Source organism: Rattus norvegicus, chromosome 10 (genome assembly GCF_036323735.1).
Source record: "Rattus norvegicus strain BN/NHsdMcwi chromosome 10, GRCr8, whole genome shotgun sequence".
Taxonomy (NCBI): Eukaryota; Metazoa; Chordata; class Mammalia; order Rodentia; family Muridae; genus Rattus; species Rattus norvegicus.
The window spans coordinates 47,214,956-47,239,872 of record NC_086028.1 but is presented as its reverse complement, the minus strand read 5'-3'; the positions used below and the strand labels follow the sequence as shown (position 1 = coordinate 47,239,872).

The following is a 24,917-nucleotide window of genomic DNA, read 5'->3' as shown; positions in this document are numbered from 1 at the left end:
AGATTCTACTCTGGGGAATAGTTCAAAGGGAAAAATCACCACAGTTATAACCATATTTACATTCAAGCTCGGCGCTGTGCGTGCATGTGCCACTTTATTCAACTCCCACAGCTCTGTTAGAGAATTGGAATGTCTCTGTTACAAATCAATAAGTCACAAACAGAAAGGGATAGAGAAAATTAATGAACATTCTGGTCATCAAAAAGTCAGTAAAATTGGCAAACATCTATTAAAACTAACAAAACAGTCAGGATGACCGCTCGCGTCTATAACAACAGCATTTGGAAGGCTGAGGCAGGTGGATTGCTGTGAATTTGAGGGAAGTCTGGGCTACATAGTGAGTTATGGGCTAATGTAGGCTGGAGCAAAACCCTGTCCAAAAACAACAACAAAAATACTGACAACCGAGAGGAGGGGAGAGAGAGGGGAAGGAGAGAGGAAGGAGAGGGGGAGGAGAGGGGAAAGGGGGGGGAGGCAAGTGATAAATATCAAGAGTTAAATGGAAAGGCATTGCCAAGACCCTGCGGATTCAAAGCATGACCTCAAGGACAGTATGAATAACTGCCCTCCACACACAGGAAACAGAACAAAGGAGAAACAGCTGGCTACTTCCTGAGCTCACCTCCTTCATCATGGCGTGGATAATCTGAACAGTCCTACAAGCATTAGGGAAGTTTGCCTTTGAAGCTTAAAACAAGCCTCCTTCTAACTGGGGATGTAGCTCAGTTGATAGAGTGCTTGACTTGAATGCACAAAGCTCTTGTTCAGTGCCTAGAACCACACACACACACACACACACGGCTGCTGCCCTGTGCCTGTAATCCCACGTGTGGTAGGTGGAGGCAGGAAGATCATAAGTTCAGAGCCATCCTCAGCTACATACTGAGTTTGAGGACAGCCTGTGTCAAAAGACTCTGTCTCAAAACTATTAAAAAATTTCCCTTCCTCATTAAAAAAAAATGAAAAATAACTCCAACTGCAGAAAGTTTTTACCAGAGAATTCATCAGATAGATAGTGAAGAATTAATATAGACTCTATACAATTTCTTCAGAAATAGAAGGATTTATCTTCTGCAGTAGTAGAATCTGACTTCAAAACCACACAGAAAACGAAAATACAGACTCACAGGAATCATGGTGAAAAGGACCCTTGTTGTTGTTAAATCAGTGTCTCACTAGGTAGTCCTGGCTGACCTGGGACTGTGTATATAGATCAGACTGACCTCTAACCTGCAGTGATCCTCCTGCCTCTGTCTCCCAAGTGCTGGGATCACAAGTGTACACCACTATATCAGGCTTGCTCTTTTGAGACAGTGCCTTGTACATGCACCCCGCCATCTCTCAGGACAGCCTGCAACACATGTACCTCACATACATCATCCTTCAGCCCCCAAGCTGACATTACAGATATGTACCACTATGCTCAGCTGGTGAAAATAAAAATTCTCAAAACACTATTAGCAGGGGTCTGGAGAGATGGCTCAGCAGTGAAGAGCACTGGCTGTTCTTCCAGAAGACCAGGGTTCAATTCCCAGCACCCCATGTTGCTCAAAGCTGTCTGTAACTCGAGTTTCAGAGGATCCATTACCCTCTTCTGACTTTAGCAGGCAAGAGGCATGCACATGGTACATAGAGGTATATGCAGGCAACACACCCATGCACATAAAATAATTTAAAAATAAATACCATTAGCAAATAGAATTTGGCAATATGAAAAAATACAATAACAGATATGCAAGTACAAGACTTTCAGTGTAATCCTTCATATGAACAGGAGAGAGAGAGAGAGAGACAGACAGACAGACAGACAGACAGACAGACAGACAGACAACAATCTTTATGAGTTCAAAGCCAGCCTTGTCTACATGGTGAGTTCCATTCTAGTAAGGGCCGCACAGTGAAAAGTCTGTCTCAAAAACCAAACCAAACCAAGTCAAGCCAAAACAAAACAAAACTGGAATAGAAGAGGCAAGGGGGCACACACCTGTAATTCCACATAGGGGAGTTAAAGACAGAAGATCACCAAGTTCAAGCCCAGTTTAGGTTATGCAGTGAGTTTCAAGCTACCCTTAGCTACCTAGCAAGACCTTGTCTCAAAAGAAAAGGAAAAAAAAAAAGAATAGAGGGAAATCACTCAGAAAAATCTCATGAAAACAGGATGGGGGGGGGGGGGTAAAGTACTGCCTAAAACCTCCCACCCCAAAGCTAACATTAACCAAAAGGTGAAATGCGTTCAGCCTGGGAGAGGGGACAAGGCAAAGGAACCCATCCAGTCCAGCCAGGGCAAGAGAGCAAGGTAGGAATATAAAAGGCAAACCGATCAGAAAGGGACAGATAAAAAGGCCCCATTGGGTGGTGGTCCCTAACATAAAAATTACAAGGGGGGGTTGGGGATTTAGCTCAGTGGTAGAGCACTTGCCTAGCAGGTGCAAGGCCTTGGGTTCGGTCCCCAGCTCCGGAAAAAAAAAAAAAATTACAAGGGATCTAAGGCGGACAAAAAGCTCCTAGAACTAAAAGTTTACCAAAGTTAAAGACATAGACATGAAAAGCAGCTGCATTTCACTGGGCTAGCAATGCCACACTAATATCAAAATACAGTACTGATGTGAGGGCTACAAAATTAAACATAGAAATATTTATAATATTTATGTATAAATCTTATTTTCTTTTTTTTCTCCCTCTCTCAGGTGCAAATCTAACCAAGTACATGTTTAAAGCATTATATATATATGTGTGTGTGTGTGTGTGTGTGTGTGTGTGTGTGTGTGTGTGTGTACACATGTCCCCTAGCACACCTATAGACACTGGAGGCAACTTGCCTGAGTTAGTTATTTTCTTCTTCCATGTGTGTTCCAGGGACTGAACCCACATTACCAGGCTTGGAAGCATATACCTTGACCCACTGAGCCATTTTGCCAGCCTAAGTAAAGGATTTGTCACTGAAGAGTAAAAAATGTTAATGAAAGGACTCGGAGATAGTAAGAAGATGTCAAGTCTTCATAAGCTGACATACAGGCCAGGGCAACTGGCAATCAAGTCTCAGATGGTTTTTTTGTAGGCACAAATAAAAATTATTCTAAAACAACCTTGGGAAAGAAATAAGGGAGGAGAACGTGTTTGCCTGATCGTCAGACGTGTGATGGAACTGACATAATCAACGCTGTGAGAGGTAAAGGCAGAAGGTCAGCAGTATACAAAATAGGAAATTCAGAATAAACCTATACAAACACACTCAACTGATCACTGACAAAAAGTAACTCTGTTTCAGCAAATGTTGCCTCACCTCACCGATTGATTAGAGACAGAAAGTGACCCTTGACCCCCATCTCACCACTTACACAAAATTAGCTTAAAATAGATCACACACAAAATTCAAGGATAATCATATGGCATGCTTAGAAAAAAATGTACAAGAGAAAAGTCTTAATGGTCTAGGGAAAGGAAAAGTGTTTTTAAAATTCAACACCAAAAATCACAATCTATAGAAGTAAAGAATTAGTAACATCTTATTAAAATGATAATAAACATTGGCCCTTTGTGCCATGCCTGGTAGTTCTGGTCTGTATCCCAGCTACGTGGGAAGCTGAAGCAGGATTCCAAGATCAATACCTGTCTGAGCTATACTGTGAGTTCAAGGACAACCTGGGCAACTCAGTGAGACCCTGGTTCAAAATAAAAGGTGAAAAGAGGGCCAAGGATATTGCTGAGTGGAGGAAGGGCCTGACTAGCACACCCGAGCCTTGAGTAAGTTTGCAGAATTGTAAAAAGAAGAAGACTACTGTGAAAACAGAGCAGAGGCTCTAAAGGATCCTAAAGGCAAAGATAAAAGCTAGTAAGGACCAGGGCTGGAGGGATGGCTCAGCACTTAGGAGCACTTACTGCTCTTTGCACAGGACCAGGGAATGAGTTCCCAGTACCCAGTACCCAGTACTCCCAGTACCACCTATAACTCCAGTCCCAGGAAGTCTGATTATCTTTTTCTGGCCTCCCTGCCTATGTGGTGCACAAATATGCACTCATACATATGCATACATTAAAATCACAATGAATCAATCTCTTGTCTTAAGGTGGTACAGTGAGGACATTGATTGCCAACAAGGATGGGCAAAGGCTAGACCATCTACACAGAGCTGGGGTGCAAAGGAACAGAGCTCCTGAGGTGGGGGTTCACATTGTCTGCAATTCTTTTTTTTTTTTTTTTTTTTTTTTGGTTCTTTTTTTCGGAGCTGGGGACCAAACCCAGGGCCTTGCGCTTCCTAGGTAAGCGCTCTACCACTGAGCTAAATCCCCAGCCCTTGCAATTCTTTAACTACATGCAACAGGATCCAGAAATTGCACTCCTGGACTTTTTTTTCCCAACAGACATTTTCCTGCAAAATGTTCACCCAAGGACTGGGAATCGACCTCAGTGGCAAAACACTTGCTGAGCATGCACGGGGCTCTCTGTATTAGGTCTCCAGCACCAATGAGACTTCCCCCCACCCCCACAAAACCTATACACAAGCTTAATTCATCACAGCAAAAGCCTAGAAACAACCCCATGGATGATCAAAGAAACTGTGGTGCTTTCACACTGCAAAAAACTATGAAGTAACCAAGGAACAATGCTTGATACACTGAACAGCCTGGATGCGTGTCCAGAGGATTATGCAAAGTGGAAAGGGCTGGCTCTGAAGGCTTGCACGCCGTGTGACTCCATCCGCAAAACATCTTTGGAACAACATAATCACAGAAACAGAGAACAAAATGGTGATAGAGGGAGGAGCGGAAGGTGTGGCTGCAAAGGGTCCTATGAGGAATCCCCGTGTTGGTGGAAATGTTCTAGGATCTCATTCTGTCACGGGCTTGGTTACGATGTGTTCTATCACGTTTTGAGAATGTTAACAACAGGGAAAATGGTAAAGGACACGGGGACCTACACAAATGACCGGTTATAACTACCTATGGATCTACAACCGCAGGAGAGAAAGCACAAAACACATTTAACTAGGTAACACATGGGATACATTTTTCCTAAATTTAAAAACATATGAGATACATTTCAATGTTCATACTGATTTTACATTTTGACTTCAGAAGTGTAGTTTGGGAACCATTTCCTGAACCAGAAAGGATCACACATTGCAAAGTGACAGAAATGAGCAAATACTAAAGTAAAACTCAGAGGGCAAGCTGAAAAGCAAAGATCTGGCACAGAAAAGTCACCCTCCAGATGGGTGACTCTGTGAGTTAAGAGGTCAGCTGACTCAACACGGAAAATTCTAGAAAGCCAAGGCTACAGAGCAAGTTCCAGCCAGTGCTACATAGAGAGTTCCAGGCCAGCCAAGGCTACATGTTGAGACCCTGTCCAAAAAAAAAGTATTTTTTAAATAAATAAAATAAAAATAAAACGTGTTCTCTACTGATTAAAAGCAATGGAAATGAGCTGGAAAATTATCTCCATCAGGTCTATAACCTACTAGGTCATCTGAAATCCCTTAGCCATGGTCCAGTTCACTAGAACATTTAATTGCTGATCAGAACATTATAAATAAAGTAAGCTGGTAAGAACTAGAGTGTGCCACACCTCAGCCCCATCCCATTTCCCAGATGGAGGGAAACTGTTTTTAATGACCGAGATGACATTCTAATTGTTCTACATACAGCCACGGGAACAGCTTGGTAGAACATGACTACCCCCAATCACCTCGCAAGGGTACATGGACCCATCCTTCCTTCTAGGTAGTTCAGAAAGCCCTCTTGCATCGCTGCTCAGTGTGGATCGCTGGTACCATTAGTCTCGTGTGCAGCAGTTTCTTCTGACACAGTCTACATAGTGTGTAGGCCTTCCCTTCCTTCTGAGGGAGCCAGGGGCCTGCTCATCCACCATGTTACCTCATTAGGATCTGGTTTCCTATTCTTTCTCTTCTATAGTTGGGTAAGGCATTAGATTTTTTTTTTCAGTCATACATATAGACTTCTAAGTTTCACTTCAGGACATTAAAGGATGTTTTTACAAAATGCCCATCAGACAAAAAGAAACTGAGCTACAGGTGTGGCCTCTATATGAAACACCAGCAGAGAGTCATCCAGGATTCCTTTGCTTTTGACTACACTTCATGGAAGACTGTTGTGTTTGAATATGCTTGGCCAAGGGAATGTCACTATTAGGAAGTGTGGCCTTGTTGGAGGAAGTGTGTCACTGTGAGGGTGGGCTTTGAGAGACCTTCTTCCTAGCTGCCGGGAAGCCAGTCTTCTCCTGATTGCCTTCAGAGAAAGATGTAGAACTCTCAGCTCCTTCAGTGCCATGCCTGCCTAGACACCGCCATGCTTCCTGCCATGATGGTAATGGACTGAACCTCTGAACCTGTAAGCCAGCCCCAACTAAATGTTTTTCTTTATAAGAGTTGCTGTGGCCATGGTGTCACAGCAATGGAAACCCTGACTAAGACAACCATGCATGGGAAATGGACAAAACTGGCTAATAAAAACAATACAAGCAAGGGTCTGTGAACACTATGGGAGGCCCCTCCCTCTTAAGATTAAAGAAGGATATCCTGACACAGGTGACAAGTGGGATGGACCTCAATGACATATGTCAGGGTAAATCACAGGAGGACATATAGAGCAGGACCTCAGGAATGCTAGAATAGTTTACTCATAGAGACAGAGGATAGACTAGTGGGATAGAGATGGTGGGAGGAGACCAAGAGTTGCAGCTCAACGTATAACAATGTCAGTGAAGCCATGGTAGTGGGAGCTAGAGAAGGCACTGGTCTCATTGCATCTGCAGGCAAGAAGCATAATACTGAACTGGAGAGACAGCTCGGCAGTTAAGAGTGCTTGCCACGCACTCTTGGATTGGAGTTTGGATCCCAGGCCCCATTAGCAAGCCAGGCACCCCACCCATGCCTCTATCCTAGCTCCAAGTAGGGCAAATTCAGGAAGAAGCTGAGGATTGTTGGTTTCCAGGCTGTTATAATCTAAGCATCCAGGGGCAGCAGGATGCATTATCACTAGCATCATGACTAGAGGTCAAGATGCAACACCTTCCTACTGTTGCTGAGAACCTCATATCCTACCCCCGCACATGTGCCATATCCCCTTATAAGAGGCCAGTGTCTCTTCTCTTCACTGTCTTCTTCCCTCCACCCATGCCCAGAGGCAGCATCTGTGCACCCCTCTCCAAAAAAACCTCCCATGTGAGATCTGTCACATGGTGTGACTTCATGGTATCCATCCCTTAGATCATAATTCAGGCTAGTTCAGGGAGAGACCCTGCTTGAAAAGAATAGGGAGAGGGTGACAGAAAATGACAACCGATGGCTTTCTTCTGACTACTACACGTAGCCAAGTGTGCTCATGCATACACATACAGGCACCGATGCTCCAGAGAGAGACAGAGACAGATTAAATAAATAAAACCTTAGAAACATCAATAAAAGGAAACGGAGAACGATTCATTCTTGTATTCAGTGGTTTTCCCTTTTTCAAGCTGACCAGAACCAGAGCCCAGGAATAGTACCGCCCACTTTTAGGGTGAGTCCTCCCACCTCAATTACTCCAATCAAGATACTCACTAATGCCTAGAGGTAAGCCTAATAACGCTCAAGGGTGTGTCTTGTCTCCTAGGTGATTTTAGATCCTGTCCCACAAATACTAGATCCTGTTAAGTGTTCTTAACATAATTTGAAGACAAATTAAGCATAGGAAAGTGAACTTGAATGTGAAGTGCGTATTTTATTACAAAAAGCATATTCAGGATTAAGTGGTCTTCCCGAAGTGTGAAAACAACAAACGTATTCTTAACGCTGATATCTTGCAGACTTTCCAGATGGACTATGACCCTTGACCTACCCCACCCTCTCGCTCGAGCCTACACCAGGGTTCCTTGGAGCCCAGAATGAACTCATTCTGAGGGCATGTCCTCCAGCTGGGCTCATATCTGAACTGAGCCCAGGTCTGCCCCTGAGTAGATCTCCCACTGCCACTTTTACCACAGCTGCTGAGGTACACGTGGCCTGTGGTCTTCCTCTATCCTGCCCACTCTTCCAGTTGCTGAGGGGATAGATCTCTTCCATTTCTCACACTCCTGTAGCAGGGCCTGGTTCCTCTTCTTCCTGTTGTCCACTGCTGACCTCAGCCAAACTCTTAACTGCTGACAACATCCCAGCCTCGGGCACTCTTCCTGTGGGAGTATTCCAGGGTCTAGCTTCCCAACTCATCCTACTGTCTGTCACCCCCAACACCACCACCATCATTTTTTTCTACGCCTGCTTCCACAAGTCACCATGCCCTAGATTCCTCTAAGCCTCTGAGGCTTGGTCCCAGCATTTCCTGGATGTGGACAGAGACAGTTGGCTCTTTCCTATATCTGTCTTTCTGATCTGTCTTCTGGTCTGAGGGACAAGACGGTACTGCCTCATAGGACTACAGTAAAGAAAAACAGAGGCAGCACACAGTAAGCAGTGTCAGCATGGGGAATAATAGGTCTACAACAGAAGAAGAAAATGGGGGTTCTACCCTGCAGGGAAGCCTGCAGCAGGAAGAACTCCAGGACCAGGCTCTGACTCTCTGTGTAGGAGAGCTATCCAGTCTGCCTGAGCCTCTTCCTCTTCTTTCCTGAGGGGTGATGAGTATAGCTACCTACTGTGGGAGAGGGGCCAGCACCCAGCTGTTAGAAAGGACAGGTATCACAGGTCAGAGCCAATTCACCACAGAAGGATGGGCATGTGTCCTGTGAAGTCACAGGTACCTTCTTGGAAACAGCCTTAAAATATAAAAAGTATGTAGTAGCCCTTTCTGGCTGGCCAAGAACTCACTATATAAAGTAGGTAGGTTAGAACTGGCAGAGACCAGAGCTGCTTCCTGAGTGCCAGGATTAAAGGTGTGCCCATTTTGACCTTGGAATCACGACTTGTCCTCAGCCACAAAACGAAGATGTCTAAGAGTCCATGAGCTGTAGAGTGTAGCTGGATCAAAGCAGGGCTTAACCTTAATTTCTATCTAACTTTTAGAAATCCTCGGTGTAAGTTAAATATGGTAGGATTCTTTCTGGTACTCCATGTATGGTGTGTGGAGTCATCTACACGAGTGCCCTATGTCCATAAGTTCCAGTTCTCAGTTATCCACTACACGGCCACAAGACCTTCCTGGCCATGCATACACACATCTCACCCCTCAGGGCCCCACCGGAGCTTACCTCGCCGGCCCCACTGCCACCGTAAACAGCAATCTGACTCCATGTAGATCATATAAGCTGCCAAGAGACCCTCACAAGCCCACTTATCGGTAAAGAGTCCAAAGAAATGGGGTCAGGGCTTCCAGGAGATAGCGTGACTCATAACAGCCGAGAGGAAGAAAGTGAGAAGATGTGGTAAGAACATACACCACAATAAAATCTAGCTTTAAAAAACAGGAAATTGGGGCTGGGGATTTAGCTCAGTGGTAGAGCGCTTACCTAGGAAGTGCAAGGCCCTGGGTTCGGTCCCCAGCTCCGAAAAAAAGAACCAAAAAAAAAAAAAAAAAAAAAAAAAAAAAACAAAAAAAACCAGGAAATCCTGGCACATGTGGCAACATGGATTCAGGTGAGGACATCTTATAGAATGAAAGAAGCCAGCCTCAGCACACACTGGTCTACTCTAAGGAACCAGGTACTAAGACAGAACACAGAATGGGGCTGAAGGGGCTGTATGGACTAGATGTTTGATGAGTACAGTTCTGTAAGATGAGGCGATCTGGAGGAAGATGGTGTGACGGTGGTGTGGCCATGTGGATGTGTATAGGATCTCTACACTCACACTTAGGGCCGTAAGGGGAGCTGGGTAGAATGTCTGCCCAGCGTTTGCAAAGCACAGCAAAAAGCAAAACAACTACGATGACATCAGTGAAGGGAATGGGCTACATTCTTAAAAATAGCTAAAAGGGCCAGCAGGGTAGCTCAGCAGGTGATCGGACTAGCCACCAAACCTAACAACCTGAGTTCAAACACCAGGACGCATGTGGAAAGAGAACCGACTCCCATGTCTGTCCTCCAACCTCAACATGTGTACTGTGAGAAACACATGCACACGTTCACAGAATAAATAAATAAGATATGATATTTTGTAAAATGTCTAAAAGAGAGAATTTTATGTGCGTTTATGTGCACAGTAAAGAAGAGGAACAGGGTGTTACTAGGCTGTCTGGCTTTACCCTTCAAAATTACCCAGAACCTGCCTGCTGTTCATAGCTACCAGCCTAGCCCAGGCCATAATGACTGTCTGTCTCCTCATTTATGACAGCGCTCAGCCATCTGGTCTTCCCATTCCACCTCTCTACTGTCAACAAGTTGACGGATTTCTTAGGAAATGAACTTGGGGCTGTCCCTATTCCAGAGAATCCTGCAGAAGTCACCAATGCCTGCCGCCCTGCTGCCAGTTCTTCTGCAGCCCCATCTTTCTGCTCCCAGACTGTGTTAGACACTGGAGGGCACAGGCCATTGCCCCAGCTGTCAACCTTGCCACAGTGGTCCTTCCCTGCCTACTTCATGTTCCTAGAAGCTTGGGTAGCTCAATGGAGGCAGAGATCATTGTCCTGGTATGCTTTCCCCAGAACAGTGCTGAATATGGAGTGAGTAAGTAAGTGTTCAAACATAATTGTTGAAGTAAAGAATCATTATTTAGGAAGCCAACTGCTCCTCATAAAACCATGACACCAGCTTATCAGTGTTTTGAACAAGGCTGCCACCTGGTGGGTACATTCTACCACAGCAGGATCTTCCCTGTGGCCAGTTGGTTTGAGGGGCAGCTCTTTGCATGAGGAATTTTTAAATTCCTTACTCTGCAATCCGCAGAGGATTTGGAGGAGAAGACACACATATAAAGGGACTTCAGGGAGAAGAGGAAGGAGATCTAGCACACTCAAATCCAAAACAGAAAGTCCAAAAGTGAGTGCTCAGGGTGGATATGTGATGGTTCAGACCTGATGAAATAGCATAGAGCCCTAGGTCTGTCTGAGGAAGAAGTATCAACAGGCCTGAGGGGCCAGTGGGAGGGGAGGCAGGCAGGGCAGCAGGTGGCGGGGTAGTAACTGGCAGGGGAGCAGGTGGCAGGAGAACAGGTGGCAGGGCAGCAGGTGGTAGGGAGGCAGGTGGCAGGAGAACAGGTGGCAGGGCAGCAGGTGGCAGGGCTGCAGGTGGTGGGCCAGACCTACTAGGTGCTCCATTGATTGTTCTTGTAGAAGCAAACTCTGGCAGCACTGTAGGATACAGGAGAAAGTGGACCCAGTCTTTGAAAAAAAATGAAAAAAAATATGAACCTTCCAGTCTATGCTTATGGAAACAACTCCCATCCTGCTTGCCATGTGCCAATCACTGAGTTGGTGTTAAATATGAGTCTGAGGTTCAGACTCAGCATGCAGAGGGTCTTGAGATGTGATACTGGTTAATTGTAGGTTTAGAATCACAGCACAGGGCAAACCTAAACAAAGAAATGGTGGGCAGGGCAGGTAATAGGCCAATGGCCAGATCTGCTCACATGGCATACATATAAACTGTCTTTGCATCTGTACTAGGGGCTTTCCTTGTCCCTGTGACAAGAGGCCCGGCAAGGAGCAACTTAAGGAAGATTTAATTCTGCTCGTGGCTTGAGGATACTCCCTCAAGGCACGAAGGTACACTCACGGAAGTGTGGGTAGGAATGTTGCATTCAAGAAGCAGAGGATCAATGCTGGAGTTCAGCTCACTGTCTCCTTTGCCTTTTTCATTCAGCCCAAGACCCCACTTCATCTAGGTGTCTCTTAGATTATTCGAATCTAGTCACGTTTGACCATGAATATTAACCATTATAATATCCCATAAATATATAAAAAATTTCAGGAGAAAAACTAATATACTTGAAAGAAAAGAAACAATACTACCTTTTATGCATCAGAGCAAACAAATCAAAAGTCTGTACCCTAAGAGTGAATGGCATTAAGACTCCTTCCCCTGAGCCTCTATGTAATTTATAATCTAACTTTTACAGGCTATCTACATGCTGGCAGCATTTCCTTAATTTCCTAGAATTCCATGCTTTCCTTCACAGATAACTTTTCAGAGAATTACATTAAGTCTTGCCAGCATGTAAGACGATGGCCCCACCAACACCCCACTCATGTTGAATGTAGACGGTTGGGGTGTAGGTCAGTCCTAGAGCAAACACAGCACCTGAAGAGCGCTGGGGTCCAGTCAGCACCAGTCATAGTAATGCGCTGAGTCAAATATGTACCAAAACAAATGTAAAACACTAAGGGTTAGGAGGATAGAGAGAGGGCCAGCCCTGTAAAGGGCTCACCACATAAACATGAAGACCTGTTTCAGACCTCGGAATGCATATAAGAAAGGCAGGTGTGGTTGTGCGAGTCTGTGATGAATGTAAATAGTGCAGTGTTAGGCACAGAGACAGGAGGCTCACCGAGCTCAGTGGTCAGTCAGACAACCAACGAGCTTCGGGTGTTACCAAGTTGTCCAAACTGTTTATAAGCAGTTACCTGCTCTTTGTAACGATAGGAAGAATTACCTGTTTTAGCTTTTCTAATTGGGGTGTGCCATATATAAGATTATTGTTCTTACTAACAGCTCCTCAACTCCAAGTGAAGTTTACTATTTTTCTGTGGGATATCCACTTCTATTTATGTGAGCTACACATGGTTCTGCAGTTTCCTTTATGGGTCTGAATAGTCTTTGCAAACTTGCATATATTGTAAAAAAAAATCTATAAAAAGTATTTCTTTTTATTTTATGTGGATGAGCGTTCACTTCATATATATGAGTGCCTGGTGCCTGTGGAGGAGAGGAGAATTTGTCAAATCCTTTGGGCCCGGAGTTACAGATGGCTGGGAGCTGAGCCCAGATCCTCTGAGACAGCAAGTGTTCTTAACTGCTGAGCCATCTCTCTAGCGCTCTGCAGCTTTTTAGTGATGGAAGCCACTCTTTATCTCCTTTATTCCTGCCGCAGGTTAACTCTCTGATGTCTTCTTTATGTTCAGAACTTGCTTTGTATCTATGTATGTACAAATGTGAATGTGCTTATAATAGCCGCGTGCGTGTGTGATTGCGCATGCGTGCAAGTGTGATCTTGTGTGCGTGCGTGCGTGAGAGAGCACGCATGTGCGTGTGTGATTGCGCATGCGTGCGTGCGATTGCCCATGTGATCTCGCATGCGTGTATGTATGATCGCGCATGCGCGCGAGTGTGATCGCGCATGCGTGCATATGCAGATGAGTATACAGTGAGGCATGTTGATATGGAGGCCACAGGTCAACGCTGAATGTCCTCTGATCGCTCTCCATCTTTTTTTGGCTTCTTTTTGTTTTTTTGACTCAGGTCTTGCATTGATCCCAGGACTCACCACTTGCCAGGCAGTCTGGTCAGCAGGCTCTGGGGAACCACCTGTCTCCACTTCCCCAGGGCTGAGGCAACAGGTAAGCACTGCCTCATTTGGCTTCTTCGCACATGGGCACTAGGGACGGAACTCAGGTCTTCGTGCTTGCACAGTAAGCATCATACCCTCCCACATCCCTGTGATTTATTTTTGTAGGAGGAATGAGATGAGATCTGATCTCACTTTTCAGAGTTATCCAGTTTTAACTTCCTTTATTTAGCCTTTCTCCAATGCTGGGGATTGAACTCAGGGCCTCTTACCTGCTGAACTAAAGCTTGACCCTGAGCCACACCCACAGGCTCCAACTTGACATAAACCACCTTTACCCTATACCAGACGCGCTTGCGGATCCTGGCCATCCACGGAGGCTCCACGGCCCCACAGTGCTGCGTCTGTTTGCTGCAGTCAGTCCTTGAATTGCTCTTCTTCAGAATTCCCCGGGGGATGTTTTTAGATCAGGACTTCCCAGCAGAGGCCTACCCAGTCAGTCAGGACACTCTGGCTGCCCTGGACGCTCTATGGTTAGCAGTGTCGCTGCCCTCTATCCACTAGGTGGAAGTGTAACCTAGTCAGGAAGACCCAGATACCTCAGTCAGGCCTAGTGCTCATTGGCTGCTCCCAGTTCCACATTGATATGTTAGTTAGGATGCAAATGGATGGATGGAATAATGTAGGCACCCTTATTGCATTTAATATGTGGCACTACTGAATTCAGTCTTTACTATATTTAACTTCCCATCTCAAACCCACACACGTCCTCCCATTTATTCACAAGGACATAGATGTGTTCTTCAGAGGGGCGTGAGGCTTCTCTTAATGTACAGACTCTTACATAACTAAGCATTCCACCTTCCCTTCTTTCTCCCAGGAGATCATTTCTTCCAATATTATATTTTCTAACTAGTCACTGATCAAAGAACTATAATTTTTTTTTTCTTTCAGACAAGGCACCATGTGGCCTTAATCTCCTGAGCTCCTGATCCTCCTGCCCCACTTCCTGGGTGCTGTTTGTTTATTTTCGGTGTGAAGTCTCTGTCTTGCCTAACGCCTTGAACTTGTGGATTCAGGAGACACTCCAGTGTGAGCATCTGGGACCACAGGTCTGTGTCGCCACATGCAGCAAGATACATATGTCTTTGCTAGAAGTGTCCCCCACCCCCACCCAGTCCAGCCCCCAACCCTTCCGAATAGTCTATCAGTGTGTTACTAAACCAGAATGGTGGCTAATTCTGACATCTCCCATCTCTGTCGAGATGACTACGTGGCTTTCCTTTGGCCTGTGAATGCCTGGCAGATTATATAAGGATAGCAATCGCTCATTGGCTCATTTTTAATAAAGATTTAAGCTGTTCTATGTAATGCATTGTTTTGCCTGCTTGTATGCTTGTGCCTCACATGTGTGCAGTTCCCATGGAGGTCAGGAGAGAGTGTTGGATCCCCTGACCTGGAGTTACAGACAGCTGTGAGCCACGATGTGGGTGCTGAGAACTGAACCTGGTCCTCTGGAAGAGTGGCAAACACTTAACCGCTGAGCCATCTTCCAGACCCTCATTCATTCATTCTTAGACGGCACAAATCCACTGGGTTAGTCTGCTAACGTCCTCTTAAATTTTTTTTGGACAGCATTTGCTAACATTTTAATGTTTCATTTTGGCATTAATATTGAAAATAAGGCTGGCATTACTTTTTAATTACTTAATTAATTAATTTCTTCTAATGGCATCTGTTAAACTTTGGGAACAGAGGCTTACTTTTCATTTGTTGTATTTAATATGAGTTCAGTCTTTAAAACAGCTAAGTCATCGTATAGAAATACGGGTCCTTCTTACAACCGAAGACACATTCAGTCCTCATATTAAACTTCTTCAAGGAAGAATAAATTAAAATACATCTTTGGAATGTGGTATGTTTGTGAAATGAGTCAAAGGCAGAAAGAGTAGCACCCACCTACACCAACCATGGTCAGGGAAGACCTCAGCTGTTCTTCATCTTGGACCTCCACGGTCCACTGCTGTCATTGCCATCACACAGGATGACCCCAGGATTTCACACACACACACACACACACCGGTGACAAAGGGACTCCTAGATTGACAGGACAAACCACTGCTTTTCTGTTTTCCACCTGTCTCTCCAGTATACAGACTCTGCAGGTAAGGACTATGCCCCCAGATCAGATCCACGCCAGGGTGATCAGAGGAGGGTCCATGAGAGTCAAAAACAGCATCCACAAAACAAGATGGCCACTGAGGTCCCTCCTACCTGTGTTGCTCCTCAGGCGGCTCTCGGTGAGCTCAGAGATGGCTCCGGAAGTTGAGGTCTTCTTCAGTCTCGCCACCCCTGATGAGGCACTTCCAGGTTTGTTGAGCATGTCCTCGCTGCTGGCCCTCTTGAGCTAGAGAGAAGTTGGAGAGACAGTGAGAGGACAGACACAGTGAGGAATTCTGAGCTCATAGCTCAGCCCCTGCTGATATTAGATAATACACAGCTGCTATTGGACAGAGGCAAAGAAGAGTGTTTATCCTGAACCAGAAAGTTACACTCTGCCTTTAGTGAATAAGTTGGGGGGCTGACATGCTCTGATGCAGTAACACTGATAATAAATTTTAAGCCTATAAAACCTAACTAGACTAGAACGCACGAAGGAGAAAAATCTCAGAGGACGCCATCAAATTCCCACATTTAAGATAGAAAGCAGGCCCTACAGCTCGAGTCACCTGGTGCAACACAAGATACCAACACTTCCATGGAGGGGCTCACCGCACTGAGTCCCAAAGGTTTGACAGCCAGTCCAAAAGTCCAAAGTCTTTGTTGAGACGCAGGGCAATCTCTCTAGCTGTTCTGTGTACATGTTCATGTTTGTGCATGAGTGTGCACACATGTGGAGGTCAAAGGATGACCACTGTATACCTTGTTTCTAACAAAGGGTCTCACTGGCCTAGGCCTTGCCAAGTAGACTAGATTTGGTTAGTTTTGTTTGTCAGTGTGACACACTTGGGAAGAGGGACCTCCAGTTGGCCTGTGGACATCTGTATAGGGCAACAGATTGGCCTGGGGGTATGTCTGTGGGACATTTTCTTGATTGCTAGTTGATATAGGAGGGCCCAGCCCATTCTAGGCAGTGGCATTTTTTTTTAAAGTTAATTTGTTTTTATTACACGTGCACTAGTGTTTCACCTGCATGTACATCAGGGTAAAGGTGTCAGATCTTGCAGTTACAGACAGTTATGAACCGCCACGTGGGTGCTGGGAATGGAACCCAGGTCCTCTGGAAGAGCAGTCAGTGCTCTTAACTGCTGAGACATCTCTCTAGCTCCAGGCAGTAGCATTTGTACATACATGGCCCTGGGCTTTACAGGAATCTAGCAGAGCAGAGGCTAGGGAGCCGGCACCTTCCTGTGCCACCTTCGTTTGCGGCCCCGCCTGCTAGATGTAGTTCCTGCTCTGCTTTGGCTCACAGTTCAGGGAGTACAGTCCATGATGCCTGGAGAGGACCAGTGGCAAGAGGCTGCTTGCTTACTCCTCAATACATCAATGTGAGGACGAGGGCATGGAGGCCCCTAGAGCTCAGATGCCTCTCTCCTTTTTCTGTACTATTTGGTGGGCCTTCCCTCCTCAGTTAATCCTTTCCAGAAATACCCAAAGGTATGCTCTAAGCACTTGAGGTTGTCCCCTCCATGTGCAGGCATGTGCATACCTATACACACACACACACAAGTCAGTAAACAATGTAAAACTATTCAGTGAGGGTTGAGGAGATGGCTCAGTGGATAAAAAGGGCTTGCCATGCAAACAGGAAGACCAGAGTTCAGATCCCCAGAACCCATATAAAAGATGGACAGACATGGAAGTCTGCCTGTATTCCTAGCACTTGGGAGGCAAAGACAGGACCGCCAAGCTTGGTGAGCCAAATTAGTGAACTCTATTCATGTTTCAGTAGTAAACCTTGCTCTGAGTAAATAGAGTGGAAAGAAACTGAGGAAGACTTAAAGACACCCTCTGGACTCCACAAGCACACATGAACCACACACACACACAAAGACATGCATATATGTACACGCATACTACACACATACTGTACACACGACAAGAAAAGTGTGTAAGAAGCTGGGCCACATCGACCAGCAGAGCTTTTAGGGGATACTTGTTTCCCCTGCACCTCCAATGAGGAATTCCGAATGGGAAAGCTTGCCCTGAAGCCTTCCCAAGACGTAGGAGGTGGAGCCTACAAGCGAACCCACCATTCCTTAGAAGTCTGCTCATTCTGTCGCTACTGTAGGAGGCATACAGACGCAGGGGGAGCGCCAGATTCGGTTACTGCCTCACGCTCTTTCTCTGCTTGAGGCTTTGGTTCCTGTTACCCAGAGGCAGTTCAGCACCCATCTAGTTTCTGGCTCTGTGGAGGATCCCCGTGAAGGCGGGCTCAGGCGTTGCTCAGGTGGTGCTCTGGTGTGTGTAGTAAGTATTCACACTAAGGGTTCACTGGGATTTACGCTGCCGAGCACCTGAGCTCACAGAGGAAAAGGTTTCAATGCCTTGCAGATTAAAGTAACTAAAAACATTCCTCTCCATTTAACATAGAAGACAGAAAACCTCAAAGCTCCAACGTCATCAGCCACAGCAACAACAAAATGATCTCTAGTGGCAGGTAACTCTCTCTGTGGTCCTCAAATGCAAGCAACTATCAACTGTGGTGAGGGTTTATTTAGATGCACACACCTGATTTCGTCTCTCCTTGGACTCAATGCCAGCCACCAAGCTACCGAGTCCCCAGGTGTGAGGCATACATTTCCAGGGACCATGACAATGTTTAGAGCTCCCTGTCTGTGGAAGCTGAATATGATTCACCTCGTAAATTTGTATTGTCTGGCAACTACATTAAAAAGTAAACTAAAGCAAGTCAAGAATCTATGATGGATTAGCAAGACAGCCGTAGTGAGTAAAGCACTTGCTACACAAGCCTGAACAACCTGAGTTTGGTCCCCAGAACCACAGTGGAAGGAGAGAACAGAGCCCAAACTGAACTCCACAGCTCTGGGCCAGCCCCACAATAAGGACACTAGACACTTAAAATGATTTTTATACAGCATGTGGCAGCACATGGCCTCAATCACAGCACTTGGGAGGCAGAGGCAGATGAATCTCTGTGAGTTTGAAGCCAGCCTGGTCTATACCGTGAGTTCCAGGACTGTGAGAGGTGAGATCCTGTTGAAACAAAGAAAGAAACAAAGAATGAAAAGGAAGGCAGGCAGGCAGGGAAGAGAAGAAAAAAGAAACTGAGTGCGAGAAAGGGGAAAGGGAAGAAGGAAGGAAGAGAGGAAGGAAGGGGATAGAAGGAGAGGGATAAATTGATGGATAAGACAGACAGACAGACAAAGACTCTATGGACTTTATGGTAGTTATGCCAGTTTCTGCTGCACAGGCATGAGGACCTGAGTTCGGATCCCCAACATCCACATAAAAGGGCAGCAACAACCCAGGGAGAACAGAGACTGGTGAATGCCTGGGGCCCATTGGCCAGCCAGCCTAGCCAACCGGTGAGCTCCTGGTTTAGTAAGATCATCTCAAAATATAGGTAGATAGCAATCAAATAAGATCCCCGATGGTGACCTCTGGCCTCCACACACACATGCATGTACCCCCCCCACAAATGAACACACACACACAAAGGAATTTATTTTTAAGTGAATCTATCAAGATATTATCTCTATGTGATCAATCTAAAATGCCCATAGTCATTTAATGAAGAGATAGCCTGAGAAATTGCATCGTTAGGCAATCCTTTTGTGGTATAAACATCACTGAGTGTGTGCCCACAAATCACTGTATAATAAGCTGTATGGTAAATATAGAGTATCTGGATAATATATGTATGTGTGTATGTATGTAGATATTCTTTCTGGGGCCATGATGAACATAGAACACAAGATTAAATCAAGACAAAAGAAAGGACAGCCTCAGGACACGAAGGCAACAGCACCTGTGAACAAGACCACCACAGCTCCATGGCCATTTCACAGCACATTTCTTTCTTTGTAAGCAGGTATGTTCCAGAATAGTCATCAAACCCACAGTTATCAAACACATCTGGTTATCAGCATCTGAAACTTTATCACAATGAATAGATAGTTGCCTTTCCCTCATGCGACTGGCAAAGCAGTCACACGAACACGTCACCGCACATGCGTGAGCAATGCACTGTGCTCTGACACAGTAGCTATGCCACTAGGCCACAGGGATTCTACAGCCCCGTTATAATCTTACAGAGCGTCACACGTGTCTGTCATTGGCTGCAGTGTCATCATCCACAGCCCACGTGTATATTAGTGAGCTCTCCTGCAGTTGTTGGTACTAACTCTCCAAACCTGGATGAAATCATGTCTCCATTTTGATTGGCCACATTCCATTGCCAAAGGTGGCGACCACATTGAGACTGTCCTGTAGGAACTGTCGCAGAACACTGTTTGGGTCTCAAGACTCAAATGGTGGACCCTGTACTTCTTCCAGGATATGCTGCTGCAGGATATGCTGGGACAACTTGACCTCCCCAAACAGGTTTCTAGCTGCAGGGCCCAGCAGCCTGTGTAGGGCCAGCATGAGACCAGCATCTAAGTACTCAGGTTTTTGTTTTGGTTTTTTTTTTCCTAATTCTGTTTTTCCTTGTTGTTCTCCTTTCCTTTTGTCAACAAGTAGAACATGAACAAAAAGGCGACTAGGCTTTCCAAGAGACACAGGAGGTGAGTAGGCTGGCCATATGCTTCATACGTACACCAGGCGAGGCTAGGCGTTGGGAGGTGAGAGAAAAGCAGTGGGCAGAGGTGAGTAGAGACCAGCTCTGGAGTCCAGTCCTTGGCCTAGCCTCTCTGAGATGCATTCTTGAACCCTGGTGCCACAGAGATGTGGGGATCTTGGGCTCTGTCATCCTTGGACTTAGCCAACTCTACTTAAAAACGGGGGGGGGGGAGCCTCAGTACATAAAATGTAGATTATTCTCCTTACCTGATTCCTCAAAGCACTGTGTAACAGCTATTTACATAGAATTAGATATTACAAGTAATCCAGAGATGCTGGAGTGTAAGGCACATGGAAGGACTTGTAGGTTCTATAAAACACACACTGTCTCTGATAGGGCCCCCGAGTACCCACAGACTTTGGCATCCATGGTAATCCTGGAAGACAATGCCTGTGGACAGTGAGGTACAACTTGAATTTCTTTTCTGCTCATATAAACTCAAACCAACGCTTTGTTGATTATAACTGACTAAGCCCTGACTCACAGGTCTGGCTCCTTATTGCGGCTGGAGTGATGTGGCCTGTACCACAAGGAGGGTTCACAGCGGCATCCTTGCCCACTCTCTCTGCATTTCATCCCCTACCTTGTTCTTCCAGCGTCTGCAGCTCAGCCAGCATCAGTTCTATTTTGGGTGGATTGGATTCAGTTCCCTATTTGTGAACAGTTCAGACATCCACATCCATTTGCTCTCAGACAAACATCACCTATGTAAGCCCAGGTGGTGCTGTAGAAATATGGGCAAGAAATTCTATTGTCCTGTGTGCTTATAAGTTTTCCCTAAGGAAGGAAGTCTGCTTGCTTCTCTGATTATCACCTTTCCCCCTCTTTTCTCCTGCCCTCTGGAGTTTTCACCCCTCCCCCCCAGCTGGAAAAGGTAGGGCTGGCAAGGTGCAGGCTCAGTTCACCTCTTCCTAAGACCCTGCTATTCTACGGTCAGGCCAATGACCATGAAGAATAGTACCACACAAGTACACTCCCTATGGAAGACCTTTCTGAAGCAACGGCCATTGCTTTGGAAATGACCAGCACCACACTATCCTCAGAACCACTCCTGTACATTTCTTAAACACTGTCCTGACATCCAACCTCTCTGCCTAGTCCACCTCACATCTCACACCTGGACCTAGCCAGGAAATGGATGGAACTAGCTATCTCGAGTGAGGTAATCCAGACACGAAAAGGCAAATGTTGTATGTCCTCTCTTATCTGAGGTTCTGAGCTCCAGATCTTCAGGTGTATAATGTAAAAGAACTGCAGAAACCAAGAAAGGTACATGGTAGGGAGGCAGACGTGCTCGAGAGGGAACAGCAGGATACAGTGATACAAAGAAGAAAGGGGTGGGGGATTTTAATTGAGGAGAAGAGCAGAAGGTCAATATAGAAGAAGGAGATAGGAAGGAAAATAACACTAAGGGTATTGTGGTAGTTTGACTATGCTTGGCCATGGAAAGTGACACTATTAGGAGGTGTGGCCTTTTGGGAGTAGGCGTGGACTTGTTGGAGGAAGTATGTCATGGTATGGGCGGGCTTTGAGGTCTAGTGCTCAAGTTCCACCCAGTGTAGAAGAGAGCCTTCTAGCTGCCTGTGGACTGCAGTCTTCTAAAGCTGCTTTCAGATCAACATGTAGAACTCCTGGCTCCTCCTGCACCAAGTCTGCCTGCATACTGCCGTGCTTCCCACCTCAATGATAATGGCCTGAACCTCTGAAACTGTAAGCCGGCCTCAATTAAATGTTTGCTTTTATGAGTTGCCTTGGTCATGGTCTCTTCACAGCAATGAAACACTAAGACGTTATATGTTACTCTTATAATGCTGTAACAAATATTGTGATCAAGGTAACTTACAAAGAAATGTTCAATTATGGTGGCAGGAAATGCTGAGAGCTCAAGTCTAGATCCATAAGCAGGAGGCAGAGAAGATCACTGGGGTTGGCAGGAGGCTTTTGAGGTCTAAAGCTAGGGAAAGGGTGCAAATACACTTCCTCTAAAGAGGCCACACTTCTTAATCTTCCCCAAATATTTCCACAACCTGGACAAGTATTCAAACATATGGCCTAAGGAGGTCATTCTCATTCAAACTACCACAGGATGTTTGAATAAGCCACAAGGAATTATTTTTTATCTACTAAAAATTATATATCATACACAGAAGCACATGTGTGTGTATGTGCGATAAATAATATATATCGTTTAAATGAAGTTATTATTTAGGCTGATAATATTTGCCCAAGAGACATAGACTAATTAAAAAAAAAAAAAAACAACTCAGTACCAGGCATGAGAAACCCCCTTTTTGATTTGTTAATCAGGAAAGTCCAAGCCCTTGCCCTTGGTTGACTCCCAGGTTTGAGATAGGTCCCTATTTCTGAAAATACCATGCACTTCAGACAGGACTCAGAGGATCCAAGCTGTCTTGAAACTGACTGGAAAGCATCCTCCAGAGACTAGCTTCATAGCACAAGAAGGTGTTGTGAAATCTGCCCAGGGAGGGAAACACAGCAATGATGTCCCCTAGGAGTACAGTAGTGGCCCAGAGTCTTGCCGTAGCCAACAGCTGTCTAAGTGAACTTTAAGGCCTGCTCAACAGGAGGGGAATCATGCCTGTTACAGCGAACCTAGCCACCTACGCAGGGTGAGGGATGTCATGGATCTTAGAGGAGAGCCTACTCCCACACCACATTAAACTATCATAATTGTATTGTGAGTATACCCTTTGTGGTGGTTTGAATAGGAGCGGCCCCTGCAGATTCTTGTGTTTGAATGCGTGGCCTCAGGTGTGGTCTTGTTGGAGGAAGTGTGTCACTGTGGAGGTGGGAGTTGAGGACTTATGTGCTCAGGCTATGCCCCAGTGTGGAACACAGCCTTCCCCATGCTGCCTGTGGATCAAGATGTAGAACTCTCAGTTCCTTCTCCAGCACTGTGTCTTCTACGATGATAATGGACTAAACCTCTGAAACCATAAGCCAGATCCAATTAAATGTTTACTAAGAGTTACTGTGGCCATGGTCTCACAGCAGTAAAACCAATAAAATCCTAAGACATCCTTATACGCATAGATAATTACAGCTCTCACTCCTTGTGAAGGAAACTTCTCTTTGCAATAGACAGAGACCATTACAGAAAACCACAACCAGTCAAGCTGCCGAGAACAACTGGTTGTGGGCACTGTACAAGCCAGAAGATCAAGAAATCTGCAGTGAGATTATGTCTCCTAGGAATGAAAAGGAAGATTCACCCACGCACAATACTTCAACTTTCATGGCTCCCTAAACAAAACCTGAACTAGTACACCATCAATAGACATGCCAAAATGGAAGGGGGGCTCTCAAGGGGTTCCCCCAACCCCAGGAAAAGAACTCCCGGTAAGTAAGGAATGCTGGTCAGCCCTGAAAACACATACAAGTAAAACAAAATGGACTGAGCAGATAGTATTTGTGTGTGTGTGTGTGTGTGTGTGTGTGTGTGTGTGTGTGTGTAACAATAACAATTAAACAAAAGGAGGCCATGAATTTGAGAGGGAGTCAAGGTGGGGGAATGAAAGGTCTTGAGGGAGAAAAGAAAGAAAGGGGAAAATGATGTCATAATATTTTAATAAAAAAACTGTTCCAAAAACTATTTAAGAGAGCTGAGCATGGTGGTACATGCTTGCAATCCTAGCATTCAGGAACTTGAGACAGGAGAGGAGAAAGCCCCAACCTACATAGCCAGCTCTGTGTCACTTTAAAATATTTTCAATGCATTCCAAATATTGCTGGCACACATATGAAATATTTTCAGAATATTATTAGCGGAATGAATATATTCACTTAAAATCTGAATTTAATATGTGCTATTATGGTTTGAATTTTTATTTTATTTTTTAACGTATTTGGAGACAGGGTCTATCTGTGTAGCCCTGACTGTCCTAGAACTCACAGGCTGAATGTCAACTCACAGAGATCCACTGGCCTCTGTGTCCCGAGTGCTGGGATTAAAGGCATGCAGCATTAGGCTCAGCTGTAACTAATTTTTTAATTAAAATAAATATTGTTAGCTGTGCCTTGTCTACTGCGATGGCTGTTCTTGGTTACCAATTTGACTACATCTGGCATTAACTAAAGCCTAAGTGTCTGAGCACACCTGTGAGAGTTTGTTTTTTTTTTTTTTCTTAAATTGTTTGAAGTAGGAAGAACCACCTTTAATCTGGATCTGTCACGGTGGGAAGATTCACCTTTACGATAGGTCAATGATCAAGCAGATAAGATGTGGGCCCACTTCCTTACCTGTGTACAGTCAGCCTCCGCCCCACCCCACGCCCCATCCCTGTCATTGACCATTGGGCCCACAAACCAAGTAGCCATGGTGGCATGGGTTTGATAACATGGACTGCCACTCACTAAGGCTGGCCTGGCTACAGCTGCTGTTGAGTCAAGATCTGCTAAGATAGAAACCGACACTGAGCCCCAGATATGGCACCATTCCACTGGGTGACCAGCCAGACTTGGTAGCAGATTGACTGCATTGGACCACTCCTTCTGTGGAAAGAGCAATGCTTTTGTCCTCACTGGAGTAGATACTTACATTCTGGTCATGAGTTTGCCTTTCCTGCACATAATGTTTCTGCCAAAACTAACATCTAATGACTTACAGAATGCCTTAGTCCAACATTATATTATTTCCCACAGTATTAAGGAACTTATTTCACAGCCAGAGAAGTGTCACAGTGGGTCCATGATTGTGAATCCACTGGTCTTACCAGGCTCTA

At 45.3% G+C, this 24,917-nt stretch overlaps 1 protein-coding gene and 1 long non-coding RNA gene across 5 annotated transcripts in view; one reads left to right on the top strand and one right to left on the bottom strand.

Moving 5' to 3' along the window:
• Specc1 (sperm antigen with calponin homology and coiled-coil domains 1) overlaps positions 1-24,917 on the bottom strand; it is a 273,961-nt gene that overhangs the window by 172,439 nt on the left and 76,605 nt on the right. For all 4 annotated transcript variants that reach the window (XM_063269013.1, NM_001039017.1, XM_063269014.1 and 1 more), the window contains exon 3: positions 15,645-15,777. In XM_063269013.1, the coding sequence (XP_063125083.1) occupies positions 15,645-15,777 (133 nt within the window). The remainder of the gene's footprint in view (positions 1-15,644; positions 15,778-24,917) is intronic.
• Positions 15,773-23,739, top strand: LOC134480804 (uncharacterized). Its single transcript, XR_010055653.1, has 2 exons — positions 15,773-19,425; positions 20,076-23,739. It is a non-coding gene; the product is annotated as an uncharacterized LOC134480804 (long non-coding RNA).